General features: G+C 40.0%; 1 protein-coding gene across 2 annotated transcripts; it reads right to left on the reverse strand.

The window, feature by feature from the left end:
* Positions 1-6,474: 6,474 nt before the first annotated feature.
* hspb8 (heat shock protein b8) lies at positions 6,475-18,434 on the reverse strand. 2 transcript variants are annotated; one of them, XM_076150910.1, is made up of 4 exons: positions 18,310-18,434; positions 17,755-18,212; positions 14,211-14,274; positions 6,475-7,659 (listed from the first exon to the last, which is right to left on the reverse strand). In XM_076150910.1, exons 2-4 carry the CDS (start codon positions 18,158-18,160, stop codon positions 7,494-7,496), a joined length of 636 nt encoding a protein of 211 aa, XP_076007025.1. In that variant the 5' UTR covers positions 18,161-18,212; positions 18,310-18,434; the 3' UTR covers positions 6,475-7,493. The 2 variants fall into 2 exon arrangements, with proteins under 2 accessions (XP_076007025.1, XP_076007024.1); XM_076150909.1 differs by having other exon boundaries at positions 17,755-18,434.
* Between the last annotated feature and the right edge of the window lie 2,844 nt (positions 18,435-21,278).

Genomic DNA, 21,278 nt, shown 5'->3' on the forward strand with positions numbered 1-21,278 from the left:
CAAACTTAGAGACCATATGGCTTATTTATTGATTCATTACCTCCACTGAGATTTGTTATGTTGTACCTTTTTTTTCTTTTTTTACAGCATTTCTTAAAACATTCTTAACCTAATTTGTTGAATAGGTGGAAAAGAGGGACAAGGCCAGGAAAACCAATCGAATGACTAGAAATGACTCATAGTCATAGTATAATATAGGTACTGAAGACATACTCTCCATAGTATATGTCTTCTACTGATATTCCTCATGCAATAGCATAGGGCTAACACTTTGACCTTGACCTTTGTCACTTGGAAAACAGATCAAGCAAAGCAAAGGTCCCAACAGTTATTCCTGTGACAGACATACAAACAATTGCTATACAATATATAACATACAATAGTATTATAAGTCAAACATATTCATGCCTATGGCAAATGTAGAGTTCACATAATGTATGTGTATGTCACAATTTGTTTTGCATTAGTAATGTATTTTTGGGAAATGCTGATGAGGTCTCAGATGTCCCAGATTACATTGTATTTGTAAGATATGGACCAAAGTGTTTACTGCCATTTTTAGATTGCTGTTATTCTATTTTCTTTTCCTGCAGTATCTGCAATCAGCTGGTTAATGCCAATGATTTTGTGGTTGAACTGAACATTTGTATGCATACATATAATAAAATGTTGGGACTCTCTGGCCTGAAAGTCAGAGGCTTTGTGTAGCAGTCCATCCCCGTCAAACTAAGAACGTCACACATCTGAAATGCTGTTGCTTTTGAGGATGAGTTAGATATGAATTCTTGGACGACAGGGCTACTCACAATCTATCCAGATATTTTTCACCATTAGCTGCAATGTGAATGCATAAGTGCACCATGTACATCCGGTAAATGTGCTTAATGGGAACAGGCAGCTCTCACAAGTCAGACTACAGCCAGAATCTGTGGGCGAAAGTGTCACCCATAGTGACAGAAACATCTGTTCAATCTGTTTTGAGCTCCAGTGAACAGCATACCAAGATCTCAGGGCACACAGCATTTGAAATGAAACCCTGTCAAGTATTTTACTCTTGATAAAAGAGAGAACTGTAATAAAACTGAACACGTCCAGCAAAGGAAAGGACATTTCACATTTCACAACGTAAATGTACAAAATAAAACTGTACAGTTCAATAAACAATAAAACAAACTATCAACTGCTCAACCCATTAACTATTGACTACACACACACCCATTATCTATTCTTCTGTTTCTTTCTCCTCTAGTTTGCATTACCAGTGCTGTCACACCTAAGGTGTTCACAGAAATCCCTCCTCTCTGCACTGTTAAACCTCACACACACCTGCACATTATCGCTATTATCAGTTGATTCATCCTCTGCTAACCTTATGCATGATGCTCTCTTACTGGCAGAGGCAAGCTGTGCCTGCTCAGCCTCTGCTAATACTACACATCTTTTACAAGCTGTTGTAGCTTATAGATCTGCCTCATTTTTGTACTCAGTTCATCTTTTTGTTTGTCATACAGCAAAGTCTTGAAAGCTCTAAAACTTGCTTTGTGGGAAGGGCCACGCCACACACACACACACACACAGCTAAAACAGAGTAAAAAATTATAGCCTGGACGCCTGAAATTCAGAGTTTTTACATGGGAAGTTGAGTAAATGTACTTTGATACTTTCCACCTTTGGACGAGACGCTCTCAGTGGGTCACGGCAGGACTGAGAAGCTCCGTCACTTCAGGGAGAATAGAATTCACAGGTATGTGAGAGAAACTGTCTTCAGGCAACACATGCAACAGTTCAGCCACAAACCAGCAGCTTCAGTCAACTGTTAACTATTTGCCATCATGGCCCAAAAAGTTATAAATACGACTAATTAATGACCCTCTCTCTTCAGGCCAGCGAGAGGTAACGGCCTCTTCTCCACACCCATCAGCCCATGCCCACATTCCTTCTCATGGGAGCAGCATGACTGCTTAATAAGTGCTAAAACAGACAGGAACCCTATAAAAAGCCCCTCTGGGATTTCTCCTCCCCACATGTAGCTACAGCAAATCTCCTTTATCATCCTCTCATTCATTAAGGAGATTTTAATTGCTGAAGTTTCAACCAAGTAAGTCTAAAAGTTACGCTCTCCCCGCTTAAAGAAGGTTTCTATTTTGGTGTTTTCTCTCTTTTAATCTGACTTTGTCTTTTTTAATAATTGAGGCAGGCCCGAGCAGGAGATGTCGTGTGCGGAGTACAGCAGGGTCGCCCCCTGGCTCCCCCTGAGAAAATGGTGGCAACCACTCCGGCTTCCCAATCAAGATGTTGGCCTACCACCTTTCTTGGAGCCAGGGGACCCTCGGTTGTTGGATGTGGATTGGCTGCAGAGGAGTTTGGCAGCCTGCTCCTGGTCTGGGTACATCCCGGCTCCCCTCTTTGTGCCCTACATCTCTGCGTCGATGCATCATCCCGGTGAAAAGATCAGTAAGGAGCAATTCAAGTGGAGCGTGAGGTTGGACGTGGCTCATTTCTCACCCTCAGAGATTTCTGTCCGTGTCAAAGAGGGATTCCTGGAGGTTGGAGGTACAGACAAGAGCTGACAGATACATTAGTTCTAAAAGTTTTAATAGGGTTGTCACTTACTTTTACACACAGGTTAGTGTGTTTTCTTCTTTTTGAGAGTACAATTATTACACCAGCAGGGTGATTTTCATTCTTATTTACCCATCTGTCTGTTTATTTATCAATTAGCAGAATTTGTCAAGACGACAGATTGTCAACAGTTGGTGGACAATTAGGAAACGAATGAGTCATGAATCCAAAAATTTCCGCAATGTTTATATATTGAGATACATTATATTATATTTCAGGAAAAATTGTACAGCTTTCAGTGGATATACTGCCGTGTTCTGAAATTACTAACTAGTTTGGAGTATTTTCTATCAAATAAATAAATTGTTATCAAAAGACAGATGCCTCGTATGGCTCTAAATACCCTTAACTAAACATTGAAGGAAAGAAAATTGAATGTGAGAAAAAAAACGGCTTAAGTACAGTGCTGGGGGAAATTAAAATCACAGCTCTGTGTCAGAAATTTAATTTCTGCGTTGAGTGGTTTCTCTGTGTTGCTTGATTTCACCATGCGTCCTCACATTCTCCCCATTAATGATAATTCATCCCCAGGGAAACACGAAGAGAGGCCAGATGAGCATGGGTTTATTGCCAGATGTTTTACACGAAAATACAGGTAAGAATATACGAGATTATTAAGAAACATAGCTGAAATGATGAAATGCAGATAGTATTTAATTGCCCGATTGGATATGTCAGATACTACATAAGTCACTTTCAGCGTTTCATTAGCAGCAATGGCACAATGTTATGTGACACATTGTAAAGGTGCTTGTGTGATTTTCAGGCTTCCAGTCGAGATCGATGTAACTAAAATCGTATCCATGCTGTCAGTGGATGGGGTCCTATCTGTGGAAGCTCCCCTTCCCGCCTCCTCCATTCCTGCTGATGTCATCATTCCTATACAGGTATTCAGACATGATAGAAGTCAGAAGGAACCTAGTTTTAGGTTGCATGTTGAGCATTCTGTGGATTAGAAAATAAACTTGCGTTCATTTGAATGAAAAATATTAAGAAGAGAGAAGAAAAGAAATGTATTCAGATCCTTTATTTAAGTAACAATAGTGATACAAAGCACATCCAAACAACTCCATTAGAAGGAGAAGTATTGTATTGTAATTTTTCATTAAAACCAGCAAATTTTGAATGGAAGGAAATAAGGAAAGTTGGAGAAAAGCCAGAAACAAAGGTAAAACTCAAATAAATAAACAGATAAGGAAGGAAGCTAGGAATGAAGGAAGGAAAGTAGAAAGTGACACAAAAAGGACACAACTTTGTACAGTACATGAATAAATGTAATAAAACATTGATCTGGCATAAATTTTAAATAACCGAATGCCTTATTCTGTTTAGTGACATTGTCAGCCAACATATTTCCTACACTATTTCACCTGACATTTCCTACATTTTGGTGTCCAAATGCAGGTAGAGAGGGAGAGCGCTGCTGGAGAACAAGAGGAAGATCATAAGAAAGAAGAAACTCCTGAAACTGAGTCAAATATCAGAGATCAGAAACCCTCTGAACCAATAGAACGAGAAGAACAGGGATGTCCCTCTGTGAAGTCACCAGATCATGGGGAGGAGGCTCCACAAGAGGTCCAAGGTGATCAACCCCTCCCTGGCAACAGTGCAGATCAGCTACAGCAGTGTGAAGAGGGGAAGGAAATCCATGAAATGCCAGCTGGCGAGTCCCACCCCTTAGCAACTGCGGATGGCAACGGCACAGAGAGCATTCAAGAACCTGTAAAGCACCATGAAGGCCTAGAAACCCATGACAGCCCAGATACATCCAAGCAGTCTGAACATGAAGAACCAGCTGTGGATAGAGAGGTCCAAGTAATGGAGAGCTCAGACGAGGCCGCTCAGGAGAACACCCAGCCTGAGGAGACTGATATTGAAGAACCTTTAAAGCACCATGAAGTCCTGGAAAGCCCTGATAGCCCAGATTCATCCAAACAACCTGAACATGAAGAACCAGCTGTGGATGGAGAAGTCCAAGTAATGGAGAGCTCAGGCGAGGCTGCTCAGGGGATCACCCAGCCTGAGGAGCCTGATATTCAAGAACCTTTAAAGCACCGTGAAGCCCTGGAAAGCCATGGTAGCCCAGATACATCCCAACAACCTGAACATGAAGAACCAGCTGTGGATGGAGAAGTCCAAGTAATGGAGAGCTCAGGCGAGGCTGCTGAGGGGATCACCCAGCCTGAGGAGCCTGATATTCAAGAACCTTTAAAGCACCATGAAGCCCTGGAAAGCCATGGTAGCCCAGATACATCCAAACAACCTGAACATGAAGAACCAGCTGCGGATGAAGAGGTCCAAGTAATGGAGAGCTCAGGCGAGGCTGCTCAGGGGGTTACCCTGCCTGAGGAGCCTAAGATGGGCAAAAGTCCACCAAGTGAAGACCCGATCCAGGAGCTGGACGCCTCTGACATGGTTCAAGATAACAAGTAGAAAATGTTCAATACAACACAGCCAACATCTCACATACAGCCTCTTTTCTGTTTCTGATCATATCAACCAGCTACGCTGGCTTTGCAACAGTAAACAGGAGCTTTTCAGTGGATGTTGTTTTCAATGTTGACTTTGGAGCACCAATAAAGCAATGGCATGTGAAAATGACATGTTCAGTACTCATTGAACCTTATGTGTATGTGATGTACAAAGCAAAACTTCTCCAACAAATCATTGAGTCTAGTCTTAAGTGCATTCTTAAAACAACGAAAATGTAAGCAATGAAATTATAGTTATTATTTAATCATTTTTTAAGAACAACGCAATGCACAAAAATTACACTTTTCTTGTGGATTTTTGTTGGAAACAGATGGAAATAATCTCAGTGTCCAGGGAGATTTGTTTCAGTTTGACTCAAGTGTCTTCAAGTAAAATAGCTGAACACTACTTCCCACAAAAGCCTATCTGCTTATTTACTGTATATAATGTAAATATATTCATAGGTGATCATATTCATCCTTTCCTCAGAAACATGAACACATCCAAACATGAAATCCGCTTAATTATCACCTTTTTTAAGCCAAGAGATTTTGACATTAATCAGATTCTGTGCATAGATGTGCATAAGTCACATGAATAACCTGGTCAAGGAGAAACTGGTGTGATTTGGAGGAGGAGTATAGTGTCTGCACATTTCAGCTAATGTCAAACATATGGAGCAGTTACATTTATGTTTATCATTTAGCGGACGCTGAGTTGATCAGGTCAAACCATCCATATATTTCTACCATACTGTCTATATATCCATATATATCTACCATATACAGTATAGCTCGATATTTATCTCCACATATACTGTATGTAGATACCCACCTATTGAAGCTCAGGGGGTCAAACCAGGCAGTGCCCAGCTCTACCTAAAGAAAAGCCTATCAACAACCTCAATCCAAGTCTTACAGAGAAACAACGATTCAAACACTCTTACTGACTAATTGCTGTGTGGATGGCAGAGGGAGCCGCAGAGCCCTGTTGGTAAACACAGCTCGGTGTCCCCTTGGGCGAGAAGCCGTCTATTGTTGAGACAGCTCAGGAGCCACAGAGCTGAAAAGTGGCTGACCTGTGGACTCACACTCAAGGGCCAGAGGCCAGAGAAGTGGTCAGTCGATGTGAACTGGCATGTCGCAGAAATGGTGTTTTTACTGTTGGTCCCTTTCGATTCCAATATGTAGAGAGGCTTACTGCCCTTCATTACCAATGTGTTTGGGCCATTCTGCAATGCACTAAAACCCTGTGCTAATCTGCTGCCCAGTTCCTTCTGTTATCAAAGAAAAACACTGCAGGCCCCCTGGATCCCTGGAAGGAGGCCCACAAGTCACGCAATTTAAAATAAAAAAACACAGATGTTGAGACGCAGCAGGAGACTGGCTGGATGTCTTTATTGCATCAACCATGTATAAAGAGATCAACAAAAGAAGGCAGGAAACAATCATTCTCTTTGCTTCAAAATTATGTAGCCATAAAAAAGCAAATCCAGTTGTAAAACCTGGACCACTTTTATTATTATTCTGGTTATGAATTGGCACATATTATAATATATTTACATTACACGTAGGTAGAATACAGTATGAATGCACACAAATCACCCTCGTTACGTAAGCCACAAAGGGTGCTTTATTTTTGTTTCTTGTCATTTTTTAAATGACATTCATTAACATGTGTGGTGCTGAAGGAAATCAAGGCACAGAAGGTACCATATTAGTAATACTAATGCAACTTTAGTTGCAACATTAGTGATGGAGAATATGATTTTTAAATGTGTAAGTGGCCCAGCAGGTCGTGCATCCACCCACATATTGTATAATATTAATGGTGTGCCAGACAAGTAAACACACCGAGGGCTCCATAAACTTGTTGTTTGAAAAATGTTAATCTTCAGGAGCCAGCAAATATGAAATGTAACATGAGTTCAGTGCCGACAGCATGTTCATGTTTACCAAACCAGCTGGTCTGTAATTGTATTTCAATAAACAATATCAAAGGGATGAGATAGAAAAAAGACCTGCTTTGTCTGGATGACTTGACATTCATTTAATGTAGATGCTTGCATAAAAGTGTCCCCAATTACATCAGAATTTCATTTGGGCATAATTGTAAATGCAGTATGTGACTAAGGCTTATACAAAGGGGTGTTTTAAATCCAGCTTTAACATAAAAACATCTTATTCAGGTGTCTAACAGTAGGAAGCTGAATGTCCAACCCACTCACCAACGAAAACATCAACACTGGACGATTCTGCAGAACCCCAGATTACATTCAGTGCCAACTTTGTTAGGTGTTACCTTTGGCCTTTAGAATCACCCAATATTCATGTTTTCATGAGAAATTGGGCAGTAAAGCCACATGTTACGCATCAATCCTGCTGGTGATAGTAGCAGGGTTACATTGTGGGTGCTTCCAGGAGTTCTGTCTCCTGAATGTCGCCACCCTGGGGTACTTCATTACTGAAGAGGTAATAAGGAGGAGTCTGTCGAGCCTCGATGATGAGAACGCCCTCTGGGGACAAAGAGGCGAAGACTGTCAGAGGGTCCACATCCACAGGGACCCTGAGAAAATTTGGGAGGAGTAAAGAAAAACGGGTGAGAGAGGGGAATAGATTACAGAGCCCCACAGGTGATATGTGCTTAAACAACAATGTGTGGTCTACACATGAAACAACAAAGCAACATAATCAATACGCCAACAGTCGCAGCTCTGCCTCCCAAGACAGGTAAGTTAGACATTGCTGAATACATCTTAAATGTACAAATGCAAGGATGAAGATGTATACACAGCTGAGTACATTCTAAGAATATATGTATAATGGACCAACAGTACATTTTCATCGTTCATTCTTCGTAATATTGTCATGTGGCACTTATAATCATGGTAGGCAGATCTCTATGTTTAGTCAATAGGTCCTTGTCAGACATTTTAGAGACTTAGTTCTGAAATATTACAGTGATTTTAGCAACTACAACAACGGGAGATAAGAGCTAGTCTAGCCTACCAGTGTGGCACCAGAACACGATCACCCATCACGTCACGTTATGTTACCCTAAGCTGTCTGGAATTAGACTATTTACAATATATAAAACTTTGCAAATTTAATAACTTAACACACAGGGAGAAAGCAGAGTAGCGGTGCCCTCCAGTTTCTCCAGAGAAATTCTTATTTAGTTCAAGGGACGAAGGCAAGTAAATGGAAATTCCCTTGACTACTAATGCACAAATCTTGATTATGGCTGGATCTCATTTAGCCCTGGAGAGCTTGCTGGAGCTGTAATTGATCTTAATTAGGGGTTAAGTCCATTTGGTTGAGTGGAATTAGACAGAGCACCTGCTCTGTGTGAATATGCATCAGATCATTTCACTGTCTGCATTTGGAACCTTGTGTTCTGAGTCCCACAATTAAGTGTCTGTTGGCAAGAATTACTCTTTGTCTCACTGCAAGGACTACACTATGCCAGTATGATTAATTCTGTGATTAAAATAAAATGAAATAAATTTGTATACGTATAATATGTATACATGTTTGCATGCATATATTTAAGTTAAAAGTTTTGGTTTTCTGACTCAATGATCCCAATCCTATTCCATAAAACACTGTGATCAAATGTGATTACAAAAAAACCCATCTATTGTATATATAATATATATGTATATACTGTATATTGCAGTGTCTAGCAGTCATTGCTCAGGGCAAATAGGCATTTCTCCTCATTCACACCTGTGGTCAGGTGACTTTCTGGGTCACGTGGAAATCAAATGAAAGCCATTGGAGTCATTAAATGTAAACTGCTTGGCAACAGATGACACAGTGGTAGATATGTGACAGAGCAATTTGCACCTCTGTTGACAACTGTGACCCTCACATAAACAAGATCAGCAAAATGTTATTTCTGAGTCTGAGATGTGACCATCAAAAGGCCACTGTACACAATCTGTGATTGCATAGCAACAGCCCTTCCTTGGCATGTCCTAGTTTTCTCCACCTCTATTCCGACATGTGTAAAACAAAAAATTAACTTCAACTTTGTGATACCAAGACATGCTCAATGCTTAAATTACAATCGGTATTTCAAAAGAACATGGAGACACATCAATTACTATGGTAGCTCACATTAAAAATACTTTGCAGCTTCATTTAAAGTTCTTGTGGTAGACATCTGTGACAAGCAGCACTAATCTACACGTGTACACACACACACACACACACACACACACACACACACACACACACACAGATTAGTGATAATTTTGCATGATGTGCCACCTGCTCCAATCGCTTGCCAGTCCTCATTTCCATTCAAAAACCCATTGAAAATTTTCTGCGGGGCCTAGGTGTGAACGAATGTGAGGGGATAAATACCCGCCTATAAATACGGCCCGCTACTTTCTCACTAGACATCCACCGACTTGGGTGACAGAAAACACAGAGATATTGCAGCAATATTTTATTTATATGGGTGGAATTGCAGATTGCATAAAGGCAGTTTACTGCACTTGATGTGTGTGTTTGAGACGGGTGGGAGGAACAAATTAAAGGAACAAATTAAAGAGTGCTGTGTGCAGAAGGAGCTTTAAGAAAAAAAATTAAGTTACTTACTAAACGCAGAGGTCATATAAAACTTAAATTTCTTTTCCATACACAAGCTCTTGCAAAACATGGGCAAATATCAGAAATTTGACACTACTTTCCTTCTACAATTATCGGAGATGAATGTGTGTTTCTTTGTACTTTTATGTGGACCATTCCTACAATCCCCTACAAACTTAGACAAATAATTACTTCAGGGGTCAGGGGTTTGCAAAAGGTTTTAATTGTATTTACGTAAATACTAATTAGCAGTTTAATTTTTTACTTCCATTACTAATGAATGGAAGACATCACTACTTTGAAGAACATGTTTAACACAGTACCTTGGGAACACATTGGAGAACATCTCTAAAGCAAAAAACAAGCTGCCCAATAACTTTCTAACTTTTCCAAAGTCACTGTCAACAAGCCGCAATGCAAAATTCCAGAGAATCTAAAATCACAAGACCCAAGCCTAATAACAATCATATTCAAACCATCTTATTCGAATGTTGCCTCTGATTCGCCCCACAGTAACAAGATAAACAACCATAATTTGCATACCCTACACCCTTTATTCAAACATGGTCTAACATGGCTCTGTGGGTTTCATTTCAAACAACTCATAACTGTCTGACTTTTCAGATGTCCGCTTTGAGGAGAGGCGACAGAGAATAAAGTGGTCATTGGAGTCGCCCAAGGAAACAGGTAAATATTCATGTTTCCAATATCTATGTTGCCTGCTTTGGTACCACCTGAGGCTACATGCAAGTAGTAATGCATTCCAACTCAAGAAGAGAAATGGGAGAAATGCCCAAATGGTGCTTAGCTCTGGTTCTCACAAACAGCCTTCAGTTAACTAATTTTCTTCCTGTTATGTCTAGCAGAATCTGAAGGATTCTGACTGTTATCAAAATGCTTATCTTGTCATTCTTGGATAACATTTTGAGAAGCTGTCTGACAGCCAGAAGAAGAAGGACCAAAAGCCATCATGACTCCTCCTGCTCTGAGAAAAGTGTGAGGGAAATCATAGCATCTTTCCAAGCATGAAGCCTAGTTCCAATTATTCTGCAGGTAATTTTAACATCTGTTAATTTCTCTCAGCCTGTATTTTCCTTACAAGCTGTTTTCATCTGCTGCACAGACAGTGATTCAATTCAGATCAGAGTATTAATATTTGTAATTTAACTGCTATTACTACACAGTACAAACACACGCACACACACACGCACGCACACACACACACACGCACACACACACACACACACACACACACACACATACACACACACACACTGTCTTTTTGTCAGACAGCATGGCCTAATATGGATATGTGGGCTTTCTGTGTGAGCTGCCAAGAGTCTTTGGGAGTTAATATAAACATCAGGCTGCCAAGGAGCTGTTCAGACGTTCAGACGACGGTGGGTCTAACCTCTATTTAATTAGAGAGGACCCTCCACCGACTTCCCACTCTACTGAGAAATATAAGCCAGAGACAACGGGGTTGGGACAAAGACAATAGGAAATGTCTCATACTCGGACATGAAAGCAGAGGATCAAACATGCTTACATTCTTCAAACTCAACAATTTCTTTAGTTTCTTCCATTCTTACAAAGACATCTTAAGTTCCAGGCCTAACCTCAAACCTTTTGCTATCATTGTGGCAAATTACAGCTTTTTTTTGTTTACAGAGTCAACTCTTGCCACTGATCAAACCGGAGTCGTACTTTTGGTCCCTGTTACTTATAAACAAAGAACACTCAAGACAAAACAGCGCATCAACAATGAAAAATCGCAATCTACACTCAGGAGTCCTTTGTTGATGTAGTACACATGACCTTCCAGTGGGGGCTCCCTAACCCCTTATTCAAATCGAGGAAATACACATTTACTTCATTGATAACAAGCTTTTAGAGAGATGATATTAGACCAGTATCAGTGTAGAAAATTACTTGGCAAATCTTGGCACTCACCCACTTTACCAGGAACCATTTGCTGTGAAGCAAAGTTGCTCCCTCTTATAAAGTCAAATCACTCAGCTGGTCCATGAATCGGACTCAGGCAGCAGGTTTATCTGTCCAGCTAGGGGAGTTCATTTACCTCTGGCACATTTTATCTCACACATTGATTTTGTTCAGCTGCCAGAAAAAAAAGTCCAATATGCTTTTCCTCCTATGCGCTGATGAGGCCATGAGTGGAGAGAGACAAGACAATAAGAGCAAACAGGGTGTATGTGAGTGTGTGTGTGTGCTCTATAGGGGTGCTTGAGGAGAACACACTTCTCCGCATGCCGACGCACGCAAAACACTGTGGACTAAGAGTTTTATCTGTGGCAGTCCAGTACTTTCATGTGTCTCAAAGCAAAACTAAACATAAAGTATTACTGTAATAAAAGAAAGTGTAGTTTCCTAAAAACCTGCATCTCCATTAAAATGCCCATAGTGACAGACAAATCAGGATGAATGGCTCATGACTTCTTGGCCAAAGCTTAAATCCTGTCTAGGTATATTAGAACAAAATTCCAAATGCGTCAGACACACAACCACTTGAGTTATGGAATGAAACATGATTTAGGTGTGGTCTACACTGACAGAGCTGAATGGAACCGAGGTGGACACATGCGTCACCTTTGCTTCCCTATCCACACCAAAACTTAAAAAACACGATCTGTTCTCGCTTGACCTGTGACCTAGATAAACGATAGCTGGACTGCTATGCCCCCAGCAAAAACAACCTATTTGGTTACTAATTGACACATTTCTAACATGTTTGGATCATAATTTAACAGAAAAATAACCCCTTGAACCATGTGGGTTTATATATCACCAATCTGTGATTCACCTTGTGCTCATCCAATCTGTTCTTCTGCCTCTGTTAGTTAGTTAGTTTTTATTCCCATGAGCGCGTACACTTTAGCATTTGCATTTATGTCTACATTATGCACTATGTTGGTAGAGAAATTGCTGCATAGTAAGAAGAGACACAGTCAATGGCCCGTACAAAATGTCTCGTTGCTGTATTGTATTATGGTCTATTAAGGCTGCAATCAGTGGAGAAAGTGCTATGTTCATATCTTTTATGTGGATTTTTTCTCTGTATGAATATTTACATTAACGTGATAGCCACAAAAAGGGAGAAACTGCAACTGTGAGTGACCAATCTCCACATTTACCACTGACATTCAAGATAATGGAGATGAAAAAATACTCAAAGTGATTTCATGCATGATCCTTCTTTCTAGCGATTCAAAACGTTATGCTGAAAGTTTAAAAGAGCATTTTATTCACTATATTTTACATGGTGGCCCATTTTGGATGATTTTTATCCTTTTCCCACAAAACCTTTTGAGTGTTGCTGCTTTTGCCACAGATTTTGTGTTGTCTTGTGTTTAGCCTCGTTTTAAATTGTGTGCCAAAAGCTCATATCAAGCGGAATGAGAAAGCAACAGTTCTTCAGCTAAAAACACTCTCTCTCTCTTTCTAACACACACATACATATACACAAACACACAGAGTAACATGTGAGGGAGCAATGTGTCTTCACAGCCAGAGGATTTGGGTATTGAGGGCAGTTATTTATACACGAGTCCCCCTCCCCCTTACCTCTCTCCAAATTCAGCCTGTCATTTGCTTTAGCTTTAGCTCTGCGGAGGCACAAAGGCCTGATCTGAAGGCTTTCCAATTAAAAGGATTGTAATATGAACAGTGCCGAGCTAGCACAACTGCTGCCTAATTAACCAAGAGGAAATTAGCTGATCCGGAGTGACGCGGCAGCCAGACAGCAACTCTCACCAGCGTTTAGCTCTGAAGTCCACCCGTTGTCCAATTAAACAGGCTGGGGTGGAGTGTGGAGCAGGTTCTAGAAACTTCTGTGGCAAGTTACTACATGAACTGTCTGTGTGACCTTTGTAGTTCCTGTTGGGGGTCACGCTGCTCTACAAACCAAAGTGTGTACATGTACAGAGGAGTACCTGCTTCAATGATCTCGCAATCATTTGTGTTAATTAATATGTATTACAGTCAATTCAAAGCTCATAGGACTGCTAGACCACAAATGTCAGCGAAGGCCACACATTCCTCAAACTGTAGTATTTTAACAGAAAATATGCAGAAATGCTTCATCTGGATCTGGATCTGCATTAGAATAACAAGTGTTTTTGTTACATACACCTATATGAGGAAAATTAGGGTTTGTACAAAGACACATTTGTACATTTCCATGTAATCAGCTTTAACTACTAAATTCAATTTATCATGTCTCTTTAGTACTAGAACTTTGCATCTATAACATATACGGTGAGATACTGAAAAACCGTTCAGTGCTTCCTAAATGGCCCTGTGGCGAAGCTGTTGGATATTTGGTCTGCACCAGTCCCAGGTAATAAGCGGAGCTTAAGCTCAGAGGTGTTAGTTGAGGGAATATATCTGTGATAAATGTCAGGTCTGCCTGCAGTTACAGACTTCCTGTGGGGGTAACAGGGTTCAGTTGACATGAAGAAAAAGAGAAGTGCAGTACAACATTTTGTTAAAAGGACTCACTGTATCTTCTTTGTGAAATTCTTTGTCACTATGCCTCCTTCCTCCTGTTTCTCTTCATGTTTTCCTGTGGAAAATCGGAAAAGAAGTCATTTAACTTCAACAAATGTAACTACTTTGTAACAAAATGTTCTTACTCTTAAACAAATTGTAATACTCTATTGCCTACTTACACATTGTAACTATTAAATAAGGGTATATATAATTTAGGGTCTTTTATTTATTTATTGTTTATTTCATACTTTTTTTTGTATTTGAACTTCTTCTACTGCTGCTTTCAGTGTTACTGACTGATTTCTCTGTCAATAAACAGAAATATACCCAATCAGTTTTCCATTGAACAGTCCCTCCAGTGTTTGTTTTTCAAAACCTCTGCAGAACATGAACATTGCGAAATAAACAGGATGAAACACATCTGCTCTGTTGCTTCAGAGCAACAACACACAGACGTGCTGGACAGAACATGAGCGGTCAGCTTGGCCTGGAAAGCCCCTCCCAGGGAACTGCAGGCCTCCTCTCTCTTTATGGTCCTCAGTCCTTCTCCAGCTTGCTTGCAGCTGCTCCAGAGCTGCTAAATGTCAGCGCCGCCGCCAGCAGCATGTCCTGCCCCGCCCATAACCCTTCAACCCCCCCTCACCCCGATGTGTTACCCTATACCCCCACAGTGACGTCTACGCCTGTCGAAAGTGCTGGACTCCATCAGACAGGGAGGTAGCTGGAACATTTAAGACTCCAGAGAGCACTGAGCTAAGATCATTGGTGAACTCATGTGATTGTATAAACCTCATCATGACTTCACAAGTAAAACTGCTGCACTGATCATCTCGCTGACAGATTTAAGGAATAATGGCAAGAGGTTTGGAAACAGTGTCATCCAGCAAGGCACCTCTCCCTGTTTTCAAGTCCCTTGTGACTGAGATGTCACATTCAAATGCTTTGTGTAACATGCTCTGGGAGGGGAAACAGCGGATTATTGTATTTTAACATAATGGGAGTACTGGAAGAAGTATTCAAACCATTTAAAATAGTAAAAGTCATAAGACCATAGAGTTCTACTCAACTCAATTCTATTGCGACACTATTGCATCAGCCATTCATGCATCCCTAGCTAGCTATAAACCTGCATTGCTGCTACAAACTAGCACTGCCTTCTTGTTGCTACCCAACACTAAGATATGTCAGGTTTTCAAATGTGAAACGTGAACAAAAAGCGCGAAAGCGCAGCCCCTTGACAGTAAAATTTCACAATTAATGGAAGGTGCAATTTAACTGTCTCTAAATAGGCTGTCACTATGTAGCTAGCTAGTAGATTCAATCGTTGACATTGTTTCTAGCAATGTAGTTGCTGGGCTAGTAACGGCAATGGGACTAATTCTCAGTGCTTGAAATTAGTAATAATAAGTAATAAATTCATTTAAAAGGGTATTGTCAGTGGGTAATTATCATGGATTAAAACAGCGAAAGGTGATCACAATGCCATATTTTTCTTATTATGGCAAAGGCTTAGCTCATGATGTCATCTTAATCTGTATCCGATTTGGACGAAGATGGAAGAATCTTCACTATAGCAGGATAGAAATGCAATCAGGACAACGAGACACAGCTGAGGCTACATTATCCCTTATATATCATATATCAAACCTGAAATACAAGGTAAGACGTAACTATAGCCATGTAATAAGAGAAGCACATTTCCCTCTGAATTGTAGTGGAGGAGTAGAAAGTCTCCAAAAATGGAAATACTAACCATAAAAAACAAGATGATCTTACTGCCTATTGTTTGCTACCATATTTATACTTCCTTTCTTATATTATCCTATATCTTCTTTTTAATTTTTTTTATCGACTTTTCTCCATTCTTTTTGCACTTCTTTTCCTGTTTTGTGTACCTCTTTAAGTCCTCCCTTCTATCCTTAGTCTTTCATTCCTGTTCTGTAATCTGAAATTCTCCATTTTGGGGGAATTCTCGTTAGGGGATTAACTTTATATAAATGTTTCCTGTTGACACTGAATGGAGCCAACTTTTACTATTATTTTTTAAATTTATGACTACCTTTTATGACTATAATGTGTTAACTTTTCTTCCCGCACGGCATCTATAACATGCTTGCACCATCACGTTCTCAGTCACACTTTTAGAATGAGGTCGAGCCACAGTGGCAGGCAGACACGCCATGATTGAATGACCCAACTGGCATACCAACAATGTGTTTATAAAAAACTCCTGCTCTACTCTTGTCCTCTTCAGTCGTGGGTATCCCTGGAATCTCACTCTCTTGTGAAGCACTGACTAGAGGCGAGCACTATAGGAAGCAGTTTTCACAAGTCACTCTTGGTGAGAATCACAATCAGTGACTAAAACCTGCACGTGGACCAGTGGGTACAAGCTTCGACCTATTTCCAGAACATTCTGTCCGGCACACAGCTTGTCTTATTGTAAACAGAGACTGTTGTCACGGGCCTGGCCTTAAATCTAAATGTAGCTCATAGCTGACTGAGGGGGTGATTTTCTAGGAATTTGAAACAGGTGTCTAAGCTGGAGGATCTGAAGTGAGGAAGTTTCAGTCCCAGAGTTTGTTCAGATCATCCATATTCATGTTAGTGAATTCTGAGAAAATTGTTATATTACCAAGGTTTTCATCACACGGCTTGAAAGTAAGTCACTGCAAAATGAAAAGAGCTGGTGTAACACAAGAATCTGTGACCTGTCAGATTTTGTGATGTTTATTCCTATGGTCACATATTTTGATGATGACCCCAGTTCGCTCAATCAAGATCAAAGCTTAATAGTGCACAACTCTACATCCACATCACTTAAGATGGATCCCATGGATGCACACATTTTAGTACAACACCAGCCTTAGCTTGAAATGATTAAAGAGGATCTTAAAACAACCTGTAACTTTATTGTTATTGTTTTCTTTCAACAAATTCTGGCTTGGGCTTTAATTTTTGACTAAGCTGTGAACCCAAATTATGCTCTGACATAACACTTCTATTTATTATCTAATTATGTTGCATTTTTATGGGTGCTGGTTCAAATGTGACATCTCAAATGATGGATGGATGGATACATTATTCTCAGTACCAGGATGGTGTCTCTCACTTGTGAAAGGTTTAAGGTGACACTTTACTACAGAGAGTATTCACTTAATATTGTTCATAACAACTGTTTAACTGTCCTAGTTGTTCCATTGCTGTCAACTGTTCATGTGACAGTGGCATGAATGAGTTATTTGATCTAAGGTCAAGAGAAAAGGCCCGGAGGATTCACACAACCTATCATAATGCTGAAGGCACTGATATAAAAGTAAAAATAAGTGATGACCAACTGCTGAATGACACCTCCAAACCACCCCAGTGACACATTAGTACTGCTTTATATGGTCTTGTAATGGTATAATCACGGTGGCTTACAATGTCTAAATGTGTGTTGAAATGATCAACACAGCTTAGAACTACCACTACTACTTTGAGTATACATTAATAATGTATTCAAGGTAATATTTTACTATGTACCTATGTCACAAACCCCGTCACAACTCACCTGACACTTCTACAAAGCCATCTCTGGTTTTGACGCTTAACTCCTCTGGTTTGAAGCTGTGGACGTTGACGCAAACTTTCCACGGTTCCCCCCCGGTGGTGATGGGGGAGCTCCGGGATGGCTCACTGTATCTGCTGCTGTACACGGCGGGGCCCGGTGCGCCCTGCCGCGGGGGGAACCCTGTGCGTAAAGTGCTGCTGAAAGGCGCCGAGCTGAGGCGTGTGCTGAGGCGGCCCGGTCGAGCCCACCCCGGCCAGTCCATGGCGAGATCATCGGGGAAAGGCGGCATCCCAAATTCATCCTCCATAAAGCGAGAACCGAGCTGATCCCTGAACGGAGACTCTCCAAACGGATCCCTGGGAAACCTCTGTCGGCTTCCCATCGTGTAGAAGTCTCCCTCTGCCATGTCCAGCTGAGACAACGCCAGAAAAAGTTCAACCACGCGTAACAACAAAAGCCTGAAACAAAAACAACCTCGTTAAACTTTATGTGGAAAAACGTGTGTGTCTATTTTAAATAGGCGTTAACGCGCATCACCGTTACGCAATTAATCACCTGTTGATCTAACAACAAACTTTTAAGAAGAGTGTCACTGCTTAAAAGCTCAGAGTGGACTTGTCTATGTTCTTCTGGCTCTGAGCTTTTATACGGGATCAAGAGTTCCCAGACGTCCGCACACAGCAACAAGTGTCCGGAAAGTGCTGGGAGGATCTGCACACTGCAAAAAACGTCAGAAGTCAATTGTTTTGGTTTGTTTCTGTTTTCATTAATGCAATAAAAGTTACAGCAATCTGAACATGGGTTTAAAGGAATCAGCACGAGGGGTTTGGTTAAGATGGAATTTGATGGAGGCTTTTAAGTGCAAACATGATTTCTTTAATAGAGATAAGTCTACATAGGGTTTGTTTTTTATGGTGACCCAGTATGTGTGATTCAAAGTGAAAGAGAGAGAGAGAATCAAACCAGTGGAAATCAAGCAAACTCATCAGTTGTCCTCCCCTCTTCAAAAAAAAGAATGAAATATATGCAAATCTAAGCCAAGTTTACATGTTTCGCTTTCCTAATCTGAAATGTGGTTTCACAAAGGAGAGTGAAAAGGCACAAAGGCAGAAAAGATTCCATAAATAAGAATCAGGATTTAAAGATTTGTGAGACTTTTAATGAGACTTTAACGAGATTTTAATGAGACTTTAATTCAGCTGGGACATACTGTATATAATCACCCCTAATTCACTTATTTGGAAGCTGTTTATTTTCTTTCTTATTCATTTGTTTTATCACCCCAACAGATTGAGTCAGTAAACTATATAAAGTGTTATATGTTAAGAGCATATATAAAGTCTTCAGTTACTGAAGAGGACATTTTTTACAGTGCAAGTGCAACAGCTGACTCAAAGACCATCCTCCTTTTTGACCAAATTAAGTTGCTAACTGAATGTCAGTCACTCAGACAGAGCTTGACCCCTCCCCCTCCTCCTGGTGACTCACTGACTTTATAATAGAAAATAACACAGAGCTTCAGGTCAAACACGCTGATGTCACTGTACGGATAAAACAAGCCAGCTAAGAAGTTTAGACTTTGTCAAGATAGTCTGTGGTAAGCAGTAACTCAATGTGTTTTCATCTAAACTGAGGGGTAAATAGACTCATTACTATCCAGTGAGGTCACATAAAAGTGCGATGCTGATTTAAGCAGAACATGATTTTATATCGCTTTTTATCCGAGCACACAGTCAAAGGGCTTATGACAGGTACATTTCCAGTTCCAAGTGACACATTATTACAATGTCAGATTCACAATGGCTCAATAATAGGTGACAGTATGAAAAACATTTTACAATTTGCTTACTCATTTGTAAAACAAGAAGGTATGTAGGATTCAACATTAAAATACTGGATCACTATTGCTATGAGCTTGTAATTTTGAAATAAAAAAGAACAAGAAAAGAAAGATCTTAAGCACAAAGACAGCTAGAGTCCACTGATTGATACATACTGGCAATTTTTCTTCTTTTCCTCTTTGTGGGATACGTCATAAATTTACCAACAGCAGCAATGTTAAAATCAACAATCAAAGGCTTATATTACATTCCATAAATGAAATAATCACACCTTTTATATAATCTATACAATGCAGATGCATATTTACACCACAGTAATTACATTTTTCACAAGAAGTGATGTTATCTTACATTGTGAGGCGGAAAGAGGGACACTACTTGGACACCCAGTGTTTAGCGATCAACCTACAGTTTACATAGACTCATTACACAGACTACACAGACTCAAATATTGACCTTTGTTTCAAATTTCTTCCGATTCCTGTGTCATATTTCCCTCATTTGTCCAATTTTGTTGATATTCATGGAAATAATATCAGATTACGGAATGCATAGAGAGCAGTCTGGACAGAATGAAGCTTCTAATTTCAGGTTCAGCAAGGTGACATGAGCCTATCAAGGATCTAATTACAACTTACAGTAATGTTTGACAAAAACAAATTACAGCAGTGACATAACTATTAATTGATAATTTTGCATAGAGGCATTGACCACCACTGAGAAGAACAACAAAGCAATAAATATTAAATAAGTAATAAATATGTATGACGCTGCACAATTCAAAACATTAACCTTTTGTGGTAATAGAACACAAGTGCAAAATAGTATGATGGTATATGCATTTCGTTCCATTATTATGGTTAAAAAAATGTTATTCAAGTAAATTGAGACTCAGTGCTCTTCATAATTTCCATCAGATTTTTTCAATTTGTTTTAATCAAATGAGTTTGTAAATGCACTGTCACATTACTTCTAGATAATTCTTCGTGTGCTTCCTTTATGAATCAAATGGGGGCCTCAGAGACAGATATACAGTATATAATAACTACAACAGACAGCCCAAATGTTCATCATATTTACCATTAAACATCCAAATCATTACATATTTTATTCATTTGTCGTTTTAATACTTCGCCCGACAATGTGATGTGAAGATTTTGCTTGAGGCAGTCCCACTCTGTCCCTGTGCAGTATTGCAATCACTTTCTGTTGTATTACATGAACTGACATTTCAATTGTTTTCCACTTGATCGGAGGATAAATTAATATGACATTTGAGCTGACAGGCAGTTTGTTTGCTGTCAGGCCAACCTCCTCCGTTCATTTTTCAGGGGAAACGTGTTTGTTCTGTGCCTTGTGAAGTACAGAGATCAGAGCAACAAACCATTTCCTGTTTCTGATTTGTTAAATCAATGGAATGTGCCCAAGTAATTCTCCATACAACAGGTCCGTAGACGTCGGGTGCACAGGCTGTTAACTAGACAGTAAATGCTCACTGCGCCATGAATTCTCCGCTTGTGAGCTTTTATGTGATGTATCTGTACTTGCAAAGGACCAACACATATTCCTAACAAAAAATGTGAGAGTGAAGAAATAATCAAACAAAATTGGTCACCAATCACAATTTTAAAGAAGGGCTCATCAATTTTAAGTAGAACGTGAATGCTTTATATGACCTGAAAT

The sequence above is a fragment of the Genypterus blacodes genome, unplaced genomic scaffold (genome assembly GCF_046128005.1).
Source record: "Genypterus blacodes isolate CSIRO-AG114 ecotype Tasmania unplaced genomic scaffold, CSIRO-AGI_Gbla_v1 ptg000053l_1, whole genome shotgun sequence".
In the NCBI taxonomy this organism is placed as follows: Eukaryota; Metazoa; Chordata; class Actinopteri; order Ophidiiformes; family Ophidiidae; genus Genypterus; species Genypterus blacodes.

Excerpts from the sequence above, each read along its gene's own strand:
- hspb8 (XM_076150910.1), bottom strand. The coding sequence starts at position 18,160 with ATGGCAGAGGGAGACTTCTACACGATGGGAAGCCGACAGAGGTTTCCC. Across the intron at positions 14,275-17,754 it reads TGGCTTTGTAGAAGTGTCAG|GAAAACATGAAGAGAAACAG; the intron begins GTGAGTTGTGAC and ends GATTTTCCACAG. Across the intron at positions 7,660-14,210 it reads AATTTCACAAAGAAGATACA|GGTCCCTGTGGATGTGGACC; the intron begins GTGAGTCCTTTT and ends AAATTTTCTCAG.